This window comes from Montipora capricornis, chromosome 11 (assembly GCF_036669925.1).
Source record: "Montipora capricornis isolate CH-2021 chromosome 11, ASM3666992v2, whole genome shotgun sequence".
In the NCBI taxonomy this organism is placed as follows: domain Eukaryota; kingdom Metazoa; phylum Cnidaria; class Anthozoa; order Scleractinia; family Acroporidae; genus Montipora; species Montipora capricornis.
This window is the reverse complement of record NC_090893.1, coordinates 4,772,312-4,793,286: the sequence shown is the minus strand read 5'-3', so window position 1 is coordinate 4,793,286 and position 20,975 is coordinate 4,772,312. Positions and strand designations below refer to the sequence as shown.

General features: G+C 39.9%; 2 protein-coding genes and 1 pseudogene across 2 annotated transcripts in view; 2 read left to right on the top strand and 1 right to left on the bottom strand.

The window, feature by feature from the left end:
• Nucleotides 1–15,819, top strand: part of LOC138023025 (phosphatidylinositol phosphatase PTPRQ-like) — a 19,184-nt gene extending 3,365 nt beyond the window's left edge. Inside the window, exons 4-19 of the mRNA XM_068870059.1 lie at nt 1–196; nt 3,015–3,311; nt 3,884–4,180; nt 4,758–5,054; nt 5,647–5,943; nt 6,536–6,832; nt 7,403–7,699; nt 8,287–8,583; nt 9,170–9,466; nt 10,056–10,352; nt 10,928–11,224; nt 11,800–12,096; nt 12,622–12,918; nt 13,495–13,791; nt 14,358–14,654; nt 15,707–15,819. The exon at nt 1–196 is cut by the window's left edge and continues 101 nt beyond it. Coding sequence (XP_068726160.1) covers nt 1–196; nt 3,015–3,311; nt 3,884–4,180; nt 4,758–5,054; nt 5,647–5,943; nt 6,536–6,832; nt 7,403–7,699; nt 8,287–8,583; nt 9,170–9,466; nt 10,056–10,352; nt 10,928–11,224; nt 11,800–12,096; nt 12,622–12,918; nt 13,495–13,791; nt 14,358–14,654; nt 15,707–15,819 — 4,467 coding nt within the window. The remainder of the gene's footprint in view (nt 197–3,014; nt 3,312–3,883; nt 4,181–4,757; nt 5,055–5,646; nt 5,944–6,535; nt 6,833–7,402; nt 7,700–8,286; nt 8,584–9,169; nt 9,467–10,055; nt 10,353–10,927; nt 11,225–11,799; nt 12,097–12,621; nt 12,919–13,494; nt 13,792–14,357; nt 14,655–15,706) is intronic.
• Nucleotides 14,364–20,975, top strand: part of LOC138024894 (receptor-type tyrosine-protein phosphatase epsilon-like) — a 36,760-nt gene continuing 30,148 nt past the window's right edge. The window contains exon 1 of the mRNA XM_068872088.1: nt 14,364–14,654. The gene's annotated coding sequence lies outside the window, so the exon portion shown is untranslated. The remainder of the gene's footprint in view (nt 14,655–20,975) is intronic.
• On the bottom strand, nt 16,275–17,259 carry LOC138023024 (uncharacterized; annotated as a pseudogene).

Here is a 20,975-nt window from a genome sequence, read left to right as displayed (position 1 = left end):
ATACTGAGTTATACAGTTACCTACCAAGCCTTACCCTCAGGTCCTGAACTAACGAGAACCGTCAGTGCTACAACTAACAACACTACTTTAGAAGATCTAAGTGAATTCACCTACTACAACATCACAGTCTTTGCGTCTACTATAAAAGGAGATGGAACTATCAGTGCCCCTAACACTGTGAGAACAGATGAGGACAGTAAGTACACTAGTAAGGGTACTGGTAATGGTAATGGTGACTTTATTTATTCTATAAACACCAGTGAAATACCAAGTGAGCTTTCGTGCGAAAACATGATATCTTCACTCGTGAAGATAACATGTCACACGTGAAAAGGTCACTGTTGCTATGGTTACGTATAAAAATCGCGCCTTTCTCTGCCTTTCGTGAAATGATTTAGTATTTCATTGGTGTTTATTTAATAAATAGAATATTGCGTGGCCTTTTGGAGATACGAAATATCTCTTCACGTGTTGAAACAAATTTCACTCGTTCGCTGCGCTTACTCGTGAAATATTTTAACACTCGAATGTCATATCCTCTATTTATACATATGAAATCCTTTTGAAAATATTGTAAAATGATAAAAGATAAGGTAACTAATTATCCCTAACAAAACTAACCTAAAATACTCCTAACTACCTACTAAAACCTGCTTTACAAGGATGTCATGTTGAAACTCATTCAAAACTGTGGTGACCTAGGTTAAGTTTAAAATCATATAAAGATGATGCTTCACGAAGGTCACTGGCTGTTCCACAACCTGCATCTGCTGTAAAATAATTGGTGCTGCATTACCCAGTCTGTAAGGTTTTGATTTTGATCCTTATCGGTCTAGTGTCTTATAGGAAAACAGGTCGGTCAGTTATAGATGGCAAAATAAGTTCGTCGGTGTGTTTTCTGTCTGCTTTTGATATCGTCCATGAGTCGTTTTTAGGGGACAGGAAGTTCTGGACAAAGGCATGGTGACATCGACAATAACATTGCTTACACCATTTTCAGATAGAGCACATTACAGATCAAGACAGTAAGTGTGCACTGATTGGCTATATCTGATTTGATTGCAATAATCACAAACATTGTTCTTCGGGTGTCGGATCTAAAGTGACTAAATTTACTTTTGTTTTTCTTTTCTGTTTTATCGTGGTTTTTGTTTTTTTCCGCGATTTCTTTATAGAAGGTTTTCACTCACGAGACCAGCAGCCATATTAGATTACTGAAACAAAAGAAAGTATCTGCATAAAAATAGAGTTCAATTCCTGGAGGATTAAGTTGGTACACGATCATGGCCGCCATTCCTTTGTTTTGGAAGACCAACATGGCCTCTGTGACGTCATCTGAAAACGCTCTATACTTTTGTTTGTTTACGCTTGCAGGGTTCTTGCTAAGTTTTTGCACAGGAGGTAAAAAAACCAAAAATAGCAGGTAACTTTGTTACCTGCGCCTGCACGGGCTAGCGAGCTCAAGTCTTAACTTGACGTTCGTATCGATCGCTGTCGCGTGCCAGCGCCTGCTCAATTTATTTAATACTCAGCAAAAGGAAAGAAGGTTGTGCTATTTCATTGATTTTCACTCACCACCGCTTTTCTGACGCTTTGGTTGAAAACTAAACTCCGAAAGACCTTTCTGTCGTTTTCCACGCTTGGATGCCATGTTGTAAACGTTTAATAATGGTTATGGGGGCTTCCCCTGGCCGCGGGAGGAATGGGAAGGAAACATGGCGGACATCGTTTCGAGGGATGAGTTGGCAAAATCAAGCTGGATTGCTTTAACAAATAGTATATTTTCGAAGCGATAACATGTGTCAGATATCTTCACAGGATTGGTTGGAGGGGGAAAGCAATATTTTCACAAAAACGCAATGTAATTTCACCTTTGAACAGACGAACATTCGTTGCCGGGATAATTTCGGTAAATATTTCAGCGAAACAGCCGGTAACATTTACTTGAACAGCCGGTAAAAGTAACCGGTTACCGGCTCTTAACAAGACCCCTGGCTTGTTATAGGTAAACAGATCGGTCAAATAAGATGGTAAAATAAGTGGGTCTGTGCGTTCTTTCTCTGTTTTTGATGATATCTTCCATAAGTCGCTTTTATAGTACAGGAAGTTCTAGACTTCGGTTTCGTGGTCTCTTCTCTGACTTATTACAGCAGCTTACCAGTATGGTTCGTTGGTATTAAAATACTGCCTTTATATGACACATTCAGCAGAGTCGCAGTCAACTCTGTGTTCTGTCTGTAAATGCCATTTCACGTTTCTCCACAAGAAATGGTGACATCGGTAATATCATTGCTTACACCACTTTTAGAAAGAGAACATTTCCCGTACTTAAAGTATTTTTTGCTTTAATAATTTTTATTAATAAAAATTGAAAAAAAGAATACATTTTAACGTTATCGACAAACCTCCCAGCTGAACTATACCATATTACTGTGTTGAGTTCCAAATGCTCCTAGGAAAGTAAGTTCAGCCAGCATTTTTTTCCTTTTTAAACAATCAAGATGTTATTCTCCTGAATCCTCAGCATATCTGCTGTGTTGTGCTGGTGGTTTTTTATTTCTAATGAAGCTTCAAAACAGTAGACTGCCGCAGTGTTCCTTTTTTAAGTCGTTCACGATTTTTTCCTCGGAAATTAGTCCGTAAAAAGAAAACCCTCCATGAAAGATCGAAGTTTCTCTTCCGTGGTTACCTTGTCAGCAAACGTCTTACTTGACCTATACCATACCACTGTGTTCAGTTCCCAATGCTCCTTCCGTGGGATTAAAGCGGAAATAGATACAACATCGACTGGTATCCTAGTTCAGTGCTCCCTTCTCATTAAATAGTATCATAACAAGCTACACCGTGAGCTATCAAGCAACAAGTGAAAGACCTGTGAATTCGCCTATGAACACAACATGTGTTATGGCTCCAATTACAACAATGCACGAAAACCTGACTAATGTGCTTATCCCGGTTTTTTTTTTTCATACTAACATTTGGTTTCAGATTTTGTTGTTGCTTTTTCAATACAGGGCCAAACGCTCCTCCAGTTGATGTCCGTGGACGTAACGAAAGCTCAACCAGTATTTTTGTTCAGTGGAACCAAGTTCCGCCTGTTGATCAAAATGGTGTTATTCAGAGTTACACCGTTACATACAGGGCATTGCCTAGTGGGTCTGAAAAAACTGAGTATGTCATTGCACCAACTACAAATGCTACTCTGACAGGTCTGAATGAATACACCAACTACAGTATAACAGTGTTTGCATCTACTATCAAAGGACCCGGAAATACAAGTGTACCTACCGTTGTCATCACAGATGAGGACAGTAAGTTTAGCCACCTCTTTGTTTTCTTTGTAAACAATCAAGATATAATTCTTCTGAATCCTCAGCGTATCTACTGTGTTAAGATGGTGTTTTTTATTTTTAATGAAGCTTCAAATAAGTGGACTGACGCAGTCATCCTTTTTACGTCGTTTACGATTTTTTCCTCGGAAATTAGTTTGTGTGGATATAAGTTTTCTTTAAAAAAAAAATCCTCCATGAAAGATAAAAATTTCCTTCAGTGGTTACCTTGTCGGTAAACGTCTTACTTGACCTATACCATACCACTGTGTTCAGTTCCCAATGCTCCTTCCGTGGGATTAAAGCGGAAATAGATACAACATCGACTGGTATCCTAGTTCAGTGCTCCCTTCTCATTAAATAGTATCATAACAAGCTACACCGTGAGCTATCAAGCAACAAGTGAAAGACCTGTGAATTCGCCTATGAACACAACGAGTGTTGTGGCTTTAATTACAACAATGCACAAAAACATGACTAATGTTCTTATCCCTGTCTTTGTTCCTTCATCGTAACATTTGGTTTCAGATTTTGTTCTTGTTATTTCAATACAGGGCCAAACGCTCCTCCAGTTAATATCAGTGGACGTAACGAAAGCTCAAACAGTATTTTTGTTCAGTGGAACCAAGTTCCGGCTGTTGATCAAAATGGTGTTATTCTGAGTTACACCGTTACATACAGGGCATTGCCTAGTGGGTCTGAACAAACTGAGTATGTCATTGCACCAACTACAAGTGCTACTCTGACAGGTCTGAATGAATACACCAATTACAGTATAACAGTGTTTGCATCTACTATCAAAGGACCTGGAAATAGAAGTGTACCTATCGTTGTCATCACAGATGAGGACAGTAAGTTTAGCCACCTCTTTGTTTTCTTTGTAAACAATCAAGATATAATTCTTCTGAATCCTCAGCGTATCTACTGTGTTATGATGGTGTTTTTTATTTTTAATGAAGCTTCAAATAAGTGGACTGACGCAGTCATCCTTTTTAAGTCGTTTACGATTTTTTCCTCGGAAATTAGTTTGTGTGGATATAAGTTTTCTTTAAAAAAAAAATCCTTCATGAAAGATCGAAATTTCCCTTCAGTGGTTACCTTGTCGGCAAACGTCTTACTTGACCTATACCATACCACTGTGTTCGGTTCCCAATGCTCCTTCCGTGGGATTAAAGCGGAAATAGATACAACATCGACTGGTATCCTAGTTCAGTGCTCCCTTCTCATTAAATAGTATCATAACATGCAAGCTACACCGTGAGCTATCAAGCAACAAATGAAAGAGCTGTGAATTCGCCTATGAACACAACGAGTGTTGTGGCTTTAATTACAACAATGCACAAAAACATGACTAATGTTCTTATCCCTGTCTTTGTTCCTTCATCGTAACATTTGGTTTCAGATTTTGTTCTTGTTATTTCAATACAGGGCCAAACGCTCCTCCAGTTAATATCAGTGGACGTAACGAAAGCTCAACCAGTATTTTTGTTCAGTGGAACCAAGTTCCGCGTGTTGATCAAAATGGTGTTATTCTGAGTTACACCGTTACATACAGGGCATTGCCTGGTGGGTCTGAACAAACTGAGTATGTCATTGCACCAACTACAAGTGCTACTCTGACAGGTCTGAATGAATACACCAACTACAGTATAACAGTGTTTGCATCTACTATCAAAGGACCTGGAAATAGAAGTGTACCTATCGTTGTCATCACAGATGAGGACAGTAAGTTTAGCCACCTCTTTGTTTCCTTTGTAAAAAATCAAGATATAATTCTTGTGAATCCTCAGCATAACTATTGTGATGTTTTGGTGGTTATTTTATTTTTTATGAAGCCCCAAAAAAGTGGACTGAGGCAGTGTTCCTTTTTAAGTCTTTCACGACTTCTTTTCCTCAGAAATTAGTTTGAGCCGATATACGCTTTCTTAAAAAAAATACCTTCCATGAAAGATCGAATTTTCTCTTCAGTGGTTACCTTGTCGGAAAACGTCTTAGTTGACCTATATCATAGCACTGTGTTCAGTTCCCAATGCTCCTTCCATGGGATTAAAGCGGCAATAGATACAACATCCACTGACATCCTAGTTTAGTAGACTTTCAGTGTTCCCTTTTTCATTAAATAGTATCATAACATGCAAGCTACACCGTGAGCTATCAAGCAACAAATGAAAGACCTGTGAGTTCGCCTATGAACACAACGAGTGTTGTGGCTTCAATTACATTAATGTACGAAAACTTAACTGATGTGCTTATCCCTGTCTTTGTTCCTTTATCCTAACATTTGGTTTCAGATTTTGTTGTTGTTATTTCAATACAGGGCCAAACGCTCCTCCAGTTAATATCAGTGGACGTAACGAAAGCTCAACCAGTATTTTTGTTCAGTGGAACCAAGTTCCGGCTGTTGATCAAAATGGTGTTATTCTGAGTTACACCGTTACATACAGGGCATTGCCTGGTGGGTCTGAACAAACTGAGTATGTCATTGCAACAACTACAAGTGCTACTCTGACAGGTCTGAATGAATACACCAACTACAGTATAACAGTGTTTGCATCTACTATCAAAGGACCTGGAAATAGAAGTGTACCTATCGTTGTCATCACAGATGAGGACAGTAAGTTTAGCCACCTCTTTGTTTCCTTTGTAAAAAATCAAAATATAATTCTTGTGAATCCTCAGCATAACTATTGTGATGTTATGGTGGTTTTTTTATTTTTTATGAAGCCCCAAAAAAGTGGACTGAGGCAGTGTTCCTTTTTAAGTCTTTCACGACTTCTTTTCCTCAGAAATTAGTTTGAGCCGATATACGCTTTCTTAAAAAAAATACCTTCCATGAAAGATCGAATTTTCTCTTCAGTGGTTACCTTGTCGGCAAACGTCTTAGTTGCCCTATATCATAGCACTGTGTTCAGTTCCCAATGCTCCTTCCATGGGATTAAAGCGGCAATAGATACAACATCCACTGACATCCTAGTTTAGTAGACTTTCAGTGTTCCCTTTTTCATTAAATAGTATCATAACATGCAAGCTACACCGTGAGCTATCAAGCAACAAATGAAAGAGCTGTGAATTCGCCTATGAACACAACGAGTGTTGTGGCTCCAATTACAACAATGCACGAAAACTTGACTAATGTGCTTATCCCTGTCTTTGTTCCTTCATCGTAACATTTGGTTTCAGATTTTTTTCTTGTTATTTCAATACAGGGCCAAACGCTCCTCCAGTTAATATCAGTGGACGTAACGAAAGCTCAACCAGTATTTTTGTTCAGTGGAACCAAGTTCCGCCTGTTGATCAAAATGGTGTTATTCTGAGTTACACCGTTACATACAGGGCATTGCCTAGTGGGTCTGAACAAACTGAGTATGTCATTGCACCAACAACAAGTGCTACTCTGACAGGTCTGAATGAATACACCAACTACAGTATAACAGTGTTTGCATCTACTATCAAAGGACCTGGAAATAGAAGTGTACCTATCGTTGTCATCACAGATGAGGACAGTAAGTTCAGCCACCTCTTTGTTTTCTTTGTAAACAATCAAGATATAATTCTTCTGAATCCTCAGCGTATCTACTGTGTTATGATGGTGTTTTTTTTTTAATGAAGCTTCAAATAAGTGGACTGACGCAGTCATCCTTTTTAAGTCGTTTACGATTTTTTCCTCGGAAATTAGTTTGTGTGGATATAAGTTTTCTTTAAAAAAAAATCCTCCATGAAAGATCGAAATTTCCCTTCAGTGGTTACCTTGTCGATAAACGTCTTACTTGACCTATACCATACCACTGTGTTCAGTTCCCAATGCTCCTTCCGTGGGATTAAAGCGGAAATAGATACAACATCGACTGGTATCCTAGTTCAGTGCTCCCTTCTCATTAAATAGTATCATAACCAGCTACACCGTGAGCTATCAAGCAACAAGTGAAAGACCTGTGAATTCGCCTATGAACACAACGAGTGTTGTGGCTTTAATTACAACAATGCACAAAAACATCACTAATGTTCTTATCCCTGTCTTTGTTCCTTCATCGTAACATTTGGTTTCAGATTTTGTTCTTGTTATTTCAATACAGGGCCAAACGCTCCTCCAGTTAATATCAGTGGACGTAACGAAAGTTCAACCAGTATTTTTGTTCAGTGGAACCAAGTTCCGCCTGTTGATCAAAATGGTGTTATTCTGAGTTACACCGTTACATACAGGGCATTGCCTGGTGGGTCTGAACAAACTGAGTATGTCATTGCACCAACTACAAGTGCTACTCTGACAGGTCTGAATGAATACACCAACTACAGTATAACAGTGTTTGCATCTACTATCAAAGGACCTGGAAATAGAAGTGTACCTATCGTTGTCATCACAGATGAGGACAGTAAGTTTAGCCACCTCTTTGTTTTCTTTGTAAACAATCAAGATATAATTCTTCTGAATCCTCAGCGTATCTACTGTGTTATGATGGTGTTTTTTATTTTAATGAAGCTTCAAATAAGTGGACTGACGCAGTCATCCTTTTTAAGTCGTTTACGATTTTTTCTCGGAAATTAGTTTGTGTGGATATAAGTTTTCTTTAAAAAAAAAATCCTCCATGAAAGATCGAAATTTCCCTTCAGTGGTTACCTTGTCGATAAACGTCTTACTTGACCTATACCATGTTACTGTGTTCAGTTCCCAATGCTCCTTCCATGGGATTAAAGCGGCAATAGATACAACATCCACTGACATCCTAGTTTAGTAGACTTTCAGTGTTCCCTTTTTCATTAAATAGTATCATAACATGCAAGCTACACCGTGAGCTATCAAGCAACAAATGAAAGAGCTGTGAATTCGCCTATGAACACAACGAGTGTTGTGGCTTTAATTACAACAATGCACAAAAACATGACTAATGTTCTTATCCCTGTCTTTGTTCCTTCATCGTAACATTTGGTTTCAGATTTTGTTCTTGTTATTTCAATACAGGGCCAAACGCTCCTCCAGTTAATATCAGTGGACGTAACGAAAGCTCAACCAGTATTTTTGTTCAATGGAACCAAGTTCCGGCTGTTGATCAAAATGGTGTTATTCTGAGTTACACCGTTACATACAGGGCATTGCCTGGTGGGTCTGAACAAACTGAGTATGTCATTGCACCAACTACAAGTGCTACTCTGACAGGTCTGAATGAATACACCAACTACAGTATAACAGTGTTTGCATCTACTATCAAAGGACCTGGAAATAGAAGTGTACCTATCGTTGTCATCACAGATGAGGACAGTAAGTTTAGCCACCTCTTTGTTTTCTTTGTAAACAATCAAGATATAATTCTTCTGAATCCTCAGCGTATCTACTGTGTTATGATGGTGTTTTTTTTTTAATGAAGCTTCAAATAATTGGACTGACGCAGTCATCCTTTTTAAGTCGTTTACGACTTTTTCTCGGAAATTAGTTTGTGTGGATATAAGTTTTCTTTAAAAAAAAAATTCTCCTTGAAAGATCGAAATTTCCCTTCAGTGGTTACCTTGTCGGTAAACGTCTTACTTGACCTATACCATGTTACTGTGTTCAGTTCCCAATGCTCCTTCCATGGGATTAAAGCGGCAATAGATACAACATCCACTGACATCCTAGTTTAGTAGACTTTCAGTGTTCCCTTTTTCATTAAATAGTATCATAACATGCAAGCTACACCGTGAGCTATCAAGCAACAAATGAAAGAGCTGTGAATTCGCCTATGAACACAACGAGTGTTGTGGCTTTAATTACAACAATGCACAAAAACATGACTAATGTTCTTATCCCTGTCTTTGTTCCTTCATCGTAACATTTGGTTTCAGATTTTGTTCTTGTTATTTCAATACAGGGCCAAACGCTCCTCCAGTTAATATCAGTGGACGTAACGAAAGCTCAACCAGTATTTTTGTTCAGTGGAACCAAGTTCCGGCTGTTGATCAAAATGGTGTTATTCTGAGTTACACCGTTACATACAGGGCATTGCCAAGTGGGTCTGAACAAACTGAGTATGTCATTGCACCAACTACAAGTGCTACTCTGACAGGTCTGAATGAATACACCAACTACAGTATAACAGTGTTTGCATCTACTATCAAAGGACCTGGAAATAGAAGTGTACCTATCGTTGTCATCACAGATGAGGACAGTAAGTTTAGCCACCTCTTTGTTTTCTTTGTAAACAATCAAGATATAATTCTTCTGAATCCTCAGCGTATCTACTGTGTTATGATGGTGTTTTTTATTTTTAATGAAGCTTCAAATAAGTGGACTGACGCAGTCATCCTTTTTAAGTCGTTTACGATTTTTTCTCGGAAATTAGTTTGTGTGGATATAAGTTTTCTTTAAAAAAAAAAATTCTCCTTGAAAGATCGAAATTTCCCTTCAGTGGTTACCTTGTCGGTAAACGTCTTACTTGACCTATACCATGTTACTGTGTTCAGTTCCCAATGCTCCTTCCATGGGATTAAAGCGGCAATAGATACAACATCCACTGACATCCTAGTTTAGTAGACTTTCAGTGTTCCCTTTTTCATTAAATAGTATCATAACATGCAAGCTACACCGTGAGCTATCAAGCAACAAATGAAAGAGCTGTGAATTCGCCTATGAACACAACGAGTGTTGTGGCTCCAATTACAACAATGCACGAAAACTTGACTAATGTGCTTATCCCTGTCTTTGTTCCTTCATCCTAACATTTGGTTTCAGATTTTGTTCTTGTTATTTCAATACAGGGCCAAACGCTCCTCCAGTTAATGTCCGTGGACGTAACGAAAGCTCAACCAGTATTTTTGTTCAGTGGAACCAAGTTCCGGCTGTTGATCAAAATGGTGTTATTCTGAGTTACACCGTTACATACAGGGCATTGCCAAGTGGGTCTGAACAAACTGAGTATGTCATTGCACCAACTACAAGTGCTACTCTGACAGGTCTGAATGAATACACCAACTACAGTATAACAGTGTTTGCATCTACTATCAAAGGACCTGGAAATAGAAGTGTACCTATCGTTGTCATCACAGATGAGGACAGTACGTTTAGCCACCTCTTTGTTTCCTTTGTAAACAATCAAGATATAATTCTTCTGAATCCTCAGCATATCTACTGTGTTTTGATGGTGGTTTTCTATTTTCAATGTACCTTCAAAAGATTGGACTGACGCAGTGTTCCTTTTTAAGTCGTTTACGATTTCTTTTCCTCAGAAATTAGTTTGTGCCGATATACGCTTTCTTAAAAAAAATACCTTGCATGAAAGATCGAAATTTCTCTTCAGTGGTTACTTTGTCGGCAAACGTCTTAGTTGACCTATATCATAGCACTGTGTTCAGTTCCCAATGCTCCTTCCGTGGGATTTAAGCGGCAATAGATACAACATCGACTGGTATCCTAGTTCAGTGCTCCCTTCTCATTAAATAGTATCATAACAAGCTACACCGTGAGCTATCAAGCAACAAGTGAAAGACCATTGAGTTCGCCTATGAACACAACGAATGTTGTGGTTTCAATTACATTAATGTACGAAAACTTCACTGATGTGCTTATCCCTGTCTTTGTTCCTTCATCCTAACATTTGGTTTCAGATTTTGTTGTTGTTATTTTAATACAGGGCCAAACGCTCCTCCAGTTGATGTCCGTGGACATAACGAAAGCTCAACCAGTATTTTTGTTCAGTGGAACCAAGTTCCGGCTGTTGATCAAAATGGTGTTATTCTGAGTTACACCGTTACATACAGGGCATTGCCTGGTGGGTCTGAACAAACTGAGTATGTCATTGCACCAACTACAAATGCTACTCTGACAGGTCTGAATGAATACACCAATTACAGTATAACAGTGTTTGCATCTACTATCAAAGGACCTGGAAATAGAAGTGTACCTATCGTTGTCATCACAGATGAGGACAGTACGTTTAGCCACCTCTTTGTTTCCTTTGTAAACAATCAAGATATAATTCTTCTGAATCCTCAGCATATCTACTGTGTTTTGATGGTGGTTTTCTATTTTCAATGTACCTTCAAAAGATTGGACTGACGCAGTGTTCCTTTTTAAGTCGTTTACGATTTCTTTTCCTCAGAAATTAGTTTGTGCCGATATACGCTTTCTTAAAAAAAATACCTTGCATGAAAGATCGAAATTTCTCTTCAGTGGTTACTTTGTCGGCAAACGTCTTAGTTGACCTATATCATAGCACTGTGTTCAGTTCCCAATGCTCCTTCCGTGGGATTTAAGCGGCAATAGATACAACATCGACTGGTATCCTAGTTCAGTGCTCCCTTCTCATTAAATAGTATCATAACAAGCTACACCGTGAGCTATCAAGCAACAAGTGAAAGACCATTGAGTTCGCCTATGAACACAACGAATGTTGTGGTTTCAATTACATTAATGTACGAAAACTTCACTGATGTGCTTATCCCTGTCTTTGTTCCTTCATCCTAACATTTGGTTTCAGATTTTGTTGTTGTTATTTTAATACAGGGCCAAACGCTCCTCCAGTTGATGTCCGTGGACATAACGAAAGCTCAACCAGTATTTTTGTTCAGTGGAACCAAGTTCCGCCTGTTTATCAAAATGGTGTTATTCTGAGTTACACCGTTACATACAGGGCATTGCCTAGTGGGTCTGAACAAACTGAGTATGTCATTGCACCAACTACAAGTGCTACTCTGACAGGTCTGAATGAATACACCAATTACAGTATAACAGTGTTTGCATCTACTATCAAAGGACCTGGAAATAGAAGTGTACCTATCGTTGTCATCACAGATGAGGACAGTAAGTTTAGCCTCCTCATGATATCTACTGTGATGTGATGCTGGTTTTTTATTTTCAATGTAGCTTTAAAAGAGTGAACTGACGTGTTACTTTTTAAGTGTTCACGATTTTTTTCCCTCAGAAATTAGTTTCTGCTGATATACGTTTTCTTAAAAAAAAACTTTCCATGAAAGAACGAAATTTCTCTTCAGTGGTTATGTTTTCAGGAAACGTTTCAGTTGACCTATATCATACCACTGTGTTCAGTTCCCACTGCTCCTTCCGTGAGATTAAAGCGGCAATAGATACAACATTCACTGGATATCCTAGTTCAGTGCTCCCTTCTCATTAAATAGTATCATAACAAGCTACACCGTAAGCTATCAAGCAACAAGTGAAAGACCTGTGAATTCGCCTATGAACACAACATGTGTTGTGGCTCCAATTACAACAATGCATGAAAACTTGACTAATGTGCTTATCCCTTTCTTCGTTCCTTCATCCTAACATTTGGTTTCAGATTTTGTTGTTGTTATTTCAATACAGGGCCAAACGCTCCTCCAGTTGATGTCCGTGGACGTAACGAAAGCTCAACCAGTATTTTTGTTCAGTGGAACCAAGTTCCGCCTGTTGATCAAAATGGTGATATTCTGAGTTACACCGTTACATACAGGGCATTGCCTAGTGGGTCTGAACAAACTGAGTATGTCATTGCACCAACTACAAGTGCTACTCTGACAGGTCTGAATGAATACACCAATTACAGTATAACAGTGTTTGCATCTACTATCAAAGGACCTGGAAATAGAAGTGTACCTATCGTTGTCATAACAGATGAGGACAGTAAGTTTAGCCACCTCTTTGTTTCTTTTGTAAAAAATCAAGATATAATTCTTGTGAATCCTCAGCATATCTACTGTGATGTTATGGTGGTTTTTTATTTTTTATGAAGCTCCAAAAAAGTGGACTGAGGCATTGTTCCTTTTTAAGTCTTTCACGATTTCTTTTCCTCAGAAATTAGTTTGTGCCGATATACGCTTTCTTAAAAAAAAATACCTTTCATGAAAGATCAAAATTTCTCTTCAGTGGTTACCGTGTCGGCAAACGTCTTAGTTGACCTATATCATAGCACTGTGTTCAGTTCCCAATGCTCCTACCTTGGGATTAAAGCGGCAATAGATACAACATCGACTGGTATCCTAGTTCAGTGCTCCCTTCTCATTAAATAGTATCATAACAAAATACACCGTGAGCTTTTAAGCAACAAGTGAAAGACCTGTGAGTTCCCCTATGAACACAACGCGTGTTGTGGCTCCAATTACAACAATGCACGAAATCTTGACTAATGTGCTTTTCTATGTCTTTGCTCCGTCATCCTAACATTTGGTTTCAGATTTTGTTGTTGTTATTTCAATACAGAGCCAAACGCTCCTCCAGTTGATGTCCGTGGACGTCACCAAAGCTCAACCAGTATTTTTGTTCAGTGGAACCAAGTTCCACTTGCTGATCAAAATGGTGTTATTCTGAGTTACACCGTTACCTACAGGGCATTGCCTAATGGGGTTGAAGAAATTCAGAACGTGACTGCTCCAACTACAAGTGCTTCTCTGACAGGTCTGAATGAATACACCAATTACAGTATAACAGTGTTTGCATCTACTATCAAAGGACCTGGAAATACCAGTGCACCTATCGTTGTCATCACAGATGAGGACAGTAAGTTTAGACACCTCTTTGTTTCCTTTGTAAACAATCAAGATATAATTCTTCCGAATCCTTAGCATATCTACTGTGTTCTGAAGGTGGTTTTTTATATTTTTAATGAAGCTTAAAAAGAGTGGACTGACGTGTTACTTTTTAAGTAGTTCACGATTTTTTCCCTCAGAAATAAGTTTGTGCTGATATACGTTAAAAATAACTTTCCATGAAAGAACGAAATTTCTGTTCAGTGGTTATGTTGTCAGCAAACGTCTTAGTTGACCTATATCATACCACTGTGTTCAGTTCCCAATGCTCCTTCTGTGGGATTAAAGCGGCAATAGATACACCATCCAGTAGTATCCTAGTTTAGTGCTCCCTTCTCAATAAATAGTATCATAACAAGGTACACCGTGAATTATCAAGCAGCAAGTGAAAGACCTGTGAATTCGCCTATGATTACAACGAGTGTTTTTGCTCCAGTTACAATAATGCACGAAAACGTGACTAATATGCTTATACCTGTCTTTGTTTCTGCATCCTAACATTTGGTTTTAGATTTTGTTGTTGTTATTTTAATACAGAGCCAAACGCTCCTCCAGTTGATGTCCGTGGACATAACGAAAGCTCAACCAGCATTTTCGTTCAGTGGAACCAAGTTCCACCTGTTGATCAAAATGGTATTATTCTGAGTTACACTGTTACATACAGGGCATTGCCTAGTGGGTCTGAACAAACTGAGAATGTCATTGCACCAACTAGAAGTGCTACTCTGACAGATCTGAATGAATACACCAACTACAGTATAACAGTGTTTGCATCTACTATCAAAGGACCTGGAAATAGAAGTGTACCTATCGTTGTCATCACAGATGAGGACAGTAAGTTTTGCCAACATTTTTTGTTTCTTATTTATGCAATCAAGACAAATTAACTCTTTTGAATCCTGAGCATAGCTACTGTGTTGTGATGGTGGTTTTTCTATTTTTAATGAAGCTTCAAAAGGGTGGACTGACGTGTTCCTTTTTATGTCGTTCACGATTTTTTTCTTCAGTAATTAGTTTGTGGTGATATACGTTTTCTTAAATGAAAAAACCTTCCACGAAAGATCGAAATTTCTCTTTAGTGGTTGCGTTGTCGGCAACTCTTTTAGTTGACCTATTCCATACTACTGTAATCAGTTCTTAATGTTCCTTCCGTGGGATTAAAGCAGAAATAGATACAATATACACTGGTATCCTAGGTCAGTGCTCTCTTCTCATTAAATAGTATCATAACAAGCTACACCGTGAGCTATCAAGCAACAAGACGCGTATAAGGGTGTATCCGTGGGATGCACAAACAGTTAACACAAATTGTGCAGTTACAGTGAATTACAACTACGCTTAAACTTCGGAACATGGGTAGAGATTACCAGAAAGATAAATCTGTAATTTAACTAGAAGATATTTGTTGTAAAAACATAAAGTAGTTCTTTTTTATCATTAATACTACTAAATTATCCAGTGGAAACAACGGGGCCCAATTAGGGGTTATTGGGAATACAGGAGATTTATGTAAAAATCATATAGGGATATGGGATATTTGGTGGAGGGGGGGGGGGGGGAGTGGATAAACGGGATGCAGGATATTAAATAAACCGAACTGGTATTAAAGTGATACAAACCACGGGAATTAAGGGGATACAGGTCAGGATATTTAGGGACGCAGGATACTTAGATTCTTCCCTCCCCTAATTGGACACAGCAATACTAAGACGAGGATGTGTCTCTTGAACACCATGTTGCTGCTATTTGTAAATCCTGCTTTTTTCATTTAAGGAACATGTGAAAAAATCTGGAAACAGATTAAGGCCTGTGAGACACTTATCCACGCATTCATTCTTTCTTTAGATTTTTGCAACTCGCTTTTTATGTCCTGTCTAAATCTTCAGTGCAAAAGCTACAACTGGTACAGAATGCTGCAGCCAGAGTCCTTACCTTTTCTCACAAATCCGAACATATTACTCCAATTCTGCGAACCCCACAGAATTTGGCTACCCACTGAACAAAGACTTTATAGAGGATATTTCATGGCCGCGCGGAGATAAGAAATTTCTCTTCCGAGTGTTGTAGCATATTTCACGAGTGAGCGCAGCGAATGAGTGAATTATTTTTCAACACGAGAAGAGAAATTTCGTATCTCCAAGCGGCCATGTGATATTCTGTTTATTATATAAACACCAATGAAATACTAAATCATTTCACAAATTGCATCGAAAGACAATGTAACCATAGCAACAGTGATCTTTTCACGTGTGAAGATATCATGTTTTCGCACGAAAGCTCATTTGGTATTTCATTGGTGTTTATATAATAAAATATAAGATTTTCTTCTTACCTTCGAAATCCTCAACAATTGTGCACCTATAACGAAGCAATGAATATAGCGGTATTTGAGGAACTCAACTGGGTTATAATGGCGGTGAAAAGGTGAAAAGGGGGCACACAAATGTCCTTAACCTAGTCGGCAATTCTCCTGATAGCCTGTCGTGCAGCATCTCTTCGTGGTCTTCTCACAGGGGGTGGAGTTTGTACTGTGGCAACTCTGTTCGCTGTGTGGCTCACTTCCTTGGCCTGAATTTCTAGAGGGTGCAATCTTGTTATAGGGCGGTTTGTTGTTCCATTTACGGTGCCAATGGATGTGACAAGTGTTAGTTTCCAGTTTACTCTCGGGGTGACATCGTGGATGAGAACAACATCGCCAACCCTCACGGATTCGGTGTTGACTCCTGATCTTTTGTGAAACTTTCGAAGGGAAGCGAGGTACTCGTGACGCCAACGTTGCCAACAGTGTTGAATCAGTAAGGCGACACGTTTTGCTTTCCTCAGGAAATCTGCATTCGATTGGTAGGTGGGATCACTCACTTCATCGCTCTCTACTAGCGGATGTGGAAGTGACTTTATTCGTCGACCATAAAATAGATGTGACGGGGTTAGTGCCTCGGCTTCCTTAATGTCTGAAGACACATAGGTCAGGGGGCGGTCGTTGAGAATTGCTTCTACTTCGACAACAATTGTTTGAAGCGTGCATAAGTTGACTGCAGCTCTGCCGAGCTCCTTCTTAATGGTGGATTTAGTGAGGCCGATGAGACGTTCCCAAAAGCCCACATACCAAGGGGCCCTCTTGGGAATGAACTGCCATTCAATGCCTTTCCTTAACTGCATGAGATTGAAACAGTTCCTTTAGTTCATTTTTTGCTGATAGAAATATTGAAGCACTGTCAGATATTAGTTTACTTGGAAGAGATTTGCGACTTGCAAACCTAGGAAAGGCGAGTAAGAAGGCTTCAACAGTTCAGTCTTTGACAACTTCACGATGAATAGCTCTAGTTGTTGCAGAAGTAAACAAACATATGTAGACCTTTGCTTCAATCCCAGCGTTTCGAACATACAGGTCTCCAGTGAAGTCCACCCCAGTGGCATCAAAGGGCTGTGTTTGTTGCATTCTTGACTTGGGAAGGGGTGGCGGGTCTGGTGCATTGTAGGCTGCTCCTGAAACCCTTCTGCAGGTTACGAAGTTGTCAATTAAGGTTTTGACGCGTTGTCGGCCAGAAGGAACCCAGTAACTTTGACGCAAGGCGGTGGGGGTGTTGAGTTAGCACCTGCATGAAGCTGCTTAACGTGGGTGGAGTGAATTACTAAGTCTGTAAAGTGGTCTTTGCTTGGTAACAACAGAGGAAATTTGGCGTTGTGTGTCCTCCCGCCACAGCGTGAAAGACTACCATCATCAAGGAATACAGTAAACACCCGCATATAAGAACAATTGCATTAAGAACATCAGGCTGAAATTTGGTCAATAAAGCACCATATGAATAAGAACAAATTCAGGCTGATAAATAAAACATGTTCTTAATACAAAGGGAAAGGGTATTAGGATAAGGAAACAATTCAGTACAGTAACTTACATCAAAGTACTATGGTGTTCAGGACCATTACAAACTATTAAATCTATTGCAAAACAGCATTGTATGTTAATTAAACCTCCAGTAATATATAGTTTGAAGTATTTCTGAAACCAATTTTAAGAGCATTTTAAGAACACTTTCAGGCTGATTTCTCACTAAGCAGCCCTCAAATAAGAACACGATCACCCTTAAGCCTTAAAAATGTGTTCTTATATGCGGGTGTTTACTGTAGGCGAAGCTGACGTACTAAGGTTGATTCGAAGAAGCCTTGATAAACTGCTAAAATCCGATGGATTGATCAGGTGAAGGCCTTTCCCGTTGAGGTGGAACCGTGCTGTTTGTAGTAGACTCACCAGTAGAGGTTTCAGTGGTAAATAAGTGGAGAACCTCTGTAGTAGGCCATGAAGGCCACTGTGATCTCTTTGGTAACCATTTAGGACCATGCTTCCACAGTGAAGAGGCCTTCGGTTGATCTGCTGTTATCCCTCTGGTGAGCAGATCAAAGGGGTTTCGGTTGTGGGGCAGTACATCCAGCTGGAAATTGATGTCAGCTTCTTTACTTGTTGGCTGTGATTGCTGATGAATGGCTTCAATATTTTGGTGATTTTAAGCCAATGAAGGACGATCTGGCTGTCAGCCCACAATGTGATCCTTGTAAGTTGCAGTTGTTCTTGCAGATATGATGCCAAACGTGCAGCTGTCAGAGCTGCCATAAGTTCAAGTTCTGGAAGGGTAAGTTGTTTCCTTGTCGGAGCAACAGCCGCGACTTTGCCATGGCAAGTGACGATTGGTTTCCAAGTACTAAGTAAGCAGCGGCTCCATAGGCTTTCTGGCTTGCGTCCGCAAAAACGTGTAGTTCTGTGTCGTTGCCGTCAACACAGACATCAAAAGTGAAGTAGCGACACCGGAACTCAAGTTTGGTTGCATCTCCTATCTCCATCACTATAACACGCCATTTTTGATCAAGAGAGGGTGGAAGTGGTTCGTCCCAATCTATCCCTTCCTGCCACTGTTCTTGTATCAGAATCTTGGCAGCAACTGTGACCGGTTGGAGTAGTCCGAGTGGATCAAAGACCTTTGCTGTTCCTTGTAGAACCTCTCTCTTGGTTGATAACGGAGGGATAGAAATTGCTTGCTTATATGAGGATCCTAATGTGTCTGAAGTTATGTTCCACAGTATGCCGAGCACCTTTTTGGCTGGGCTGGTGTAAAGGACTTGATCCTTGGCTGCAAGATAATGAAGTCCAGGACTGTGTGAACTCCACGACCTGAGATTGAAACCCACTGGTGACATCGTGTTCCTGGCATGTTGATAATAGTTGACTGCTGAACCATCATTACTTACTCCAGAGGCGAGGTCGTCCACGTACAGATTTCTTAACATAACTATGCTAACTAAGCCTGTAGACTGGTGAGGTGCTTGTTGAGAGTGACATTTAAGATGAAGGGGGAGCTTGTGGCACCAAACATAACAGCCTTGAATCAATATACAATGAATTCACTTTCCGGGTCATCTGCATTAGATAACCAGTAGAATCGTGTGGCATCTCGATCGGCTTCGTCAAGGTTTACATGTAAAAATGCCTTTTCAATGTCCGCAGTTATACCATACTGGTGGAGACGAAAGCGTACCAGTAAGGTCATTGAGCAGCGGGGGACCTGGCTGTAAGCAATCATTCAAGCTGAGGGGGTATTTGGTGACATACGTCGTTGGTTGTATCTGGATCTTTCACCTTTTCAATGAAACCTCGAGACTGCTGTTCTTGGATGATGTCATTGTACAAGTCTAGTTTCTCAGGATTTGCGGCTAGTCGTCTGACCATGGAGCGAGTTCTCTGCTCAGTAATTTCTGCATTTGATAGTAAAGTGGGATGTTCTGGTCACCATGGCAACCTTGCACTCTACCGGCCATCCTCCAACATAATAGATGAGTCTTATAATACTTCAGAAAGTCAGGGGTGTCTTTTGAGACGTTTGGTAGAACACCAACTGATTCAATACGCCAGAAACGTTCCAAATCAAATTCTTCTTGTCGACGCTCGGTCACAACACTTAAAATAGAAGTGTTGAGGTTCTCTGAATGGTTACTTTTGGAGAGGGAGCCCGAGAGGAGATACCCTATCTTTGATTTGGCTGCTGTGGGACCTGGACCCTTGATAACTTCGTTTCCCACTACATCCTAGTAATGATCCGCGCCGATGAGAATATCAACTGTGAAAGGTGCATCATCAACGTTAATGTGTGATAACGTCAGTCCTCTTAAATGCGGTCCCTTACATTGGCGCCAGACTGAGTGTAAGTAGTGAGGGGTGCAGCGATTTTTGGTACAATGATCACGTGAATGGGAATGGTCTCATCTTGAGTGGTTTCAAGGTAAACGGTAGCAGTGTTAATACGCTTAACAGATGATGTGTTTCCACCGAACGTTGACAGGGATATTGCCTCTTGCGTTTCTGGTTTCAGATCAAGCTTGGCTGCCACATCTGATGCAACGAAGGAGCGTTGAGGTCCCTCGTCAAACAGAATATGCGCACTGATATGGTTGTTGTAACTTGCAACAGAAGCAACAGCCGTTTTTAGTAGAACGGGGGTGTGTTTTTAACATCACCAATTTGGTAGCACGAAACTGAAGGTATCGTAGTCTTGTCAGTGGTGGGTGTACCTGGAACCTTGTTTGTAGTTGCTGGTTCAGTGAATGGTGCTGTGGGAGGTAGCTCTATATTTCTACAAAGATTAGTATGATGCTTTCGATGGCATACATTGCAGCGGTTCTGTGATTTGCATTTAGATACTGAATGACGATTCAGACAGTTAAAGCATGCCCCTGCGTCACGTACAATTGAGTGTCTCTTTTCCTGCTCTGTCACACCATTGCCGGCACTGGGACTGTGTTCACCCTTACAAAACAGGCACATTCGTTTGGTGGGGCGATCACCAGCGGAAACAGGAGTACGAGGCCTTGAAGCCGTGAGAAATGTAGCAGTAGTAGCAGGTGAGTTGCCACTGAATTCATAGTCACTAAGGTGTTCTGTCCAGCCTCTAAGATTTCAATTTCATTCAAAATTGCCTGCCGTAAATTATCAAGTTGCCACTCCTTGTTTCCATTTTGTCTTGCTGGATTTCTCTTAATCCCATTAGGTAATTTCTTCTGAATGATAGGAACAATAATGTCCCCATAAGTTTCTGTTTTCTTTCCTAGTGTCTCAAGTTCCCTGATGTGGGTCTCAATCGAGTCGTAAAAAAACCTTAAACTACT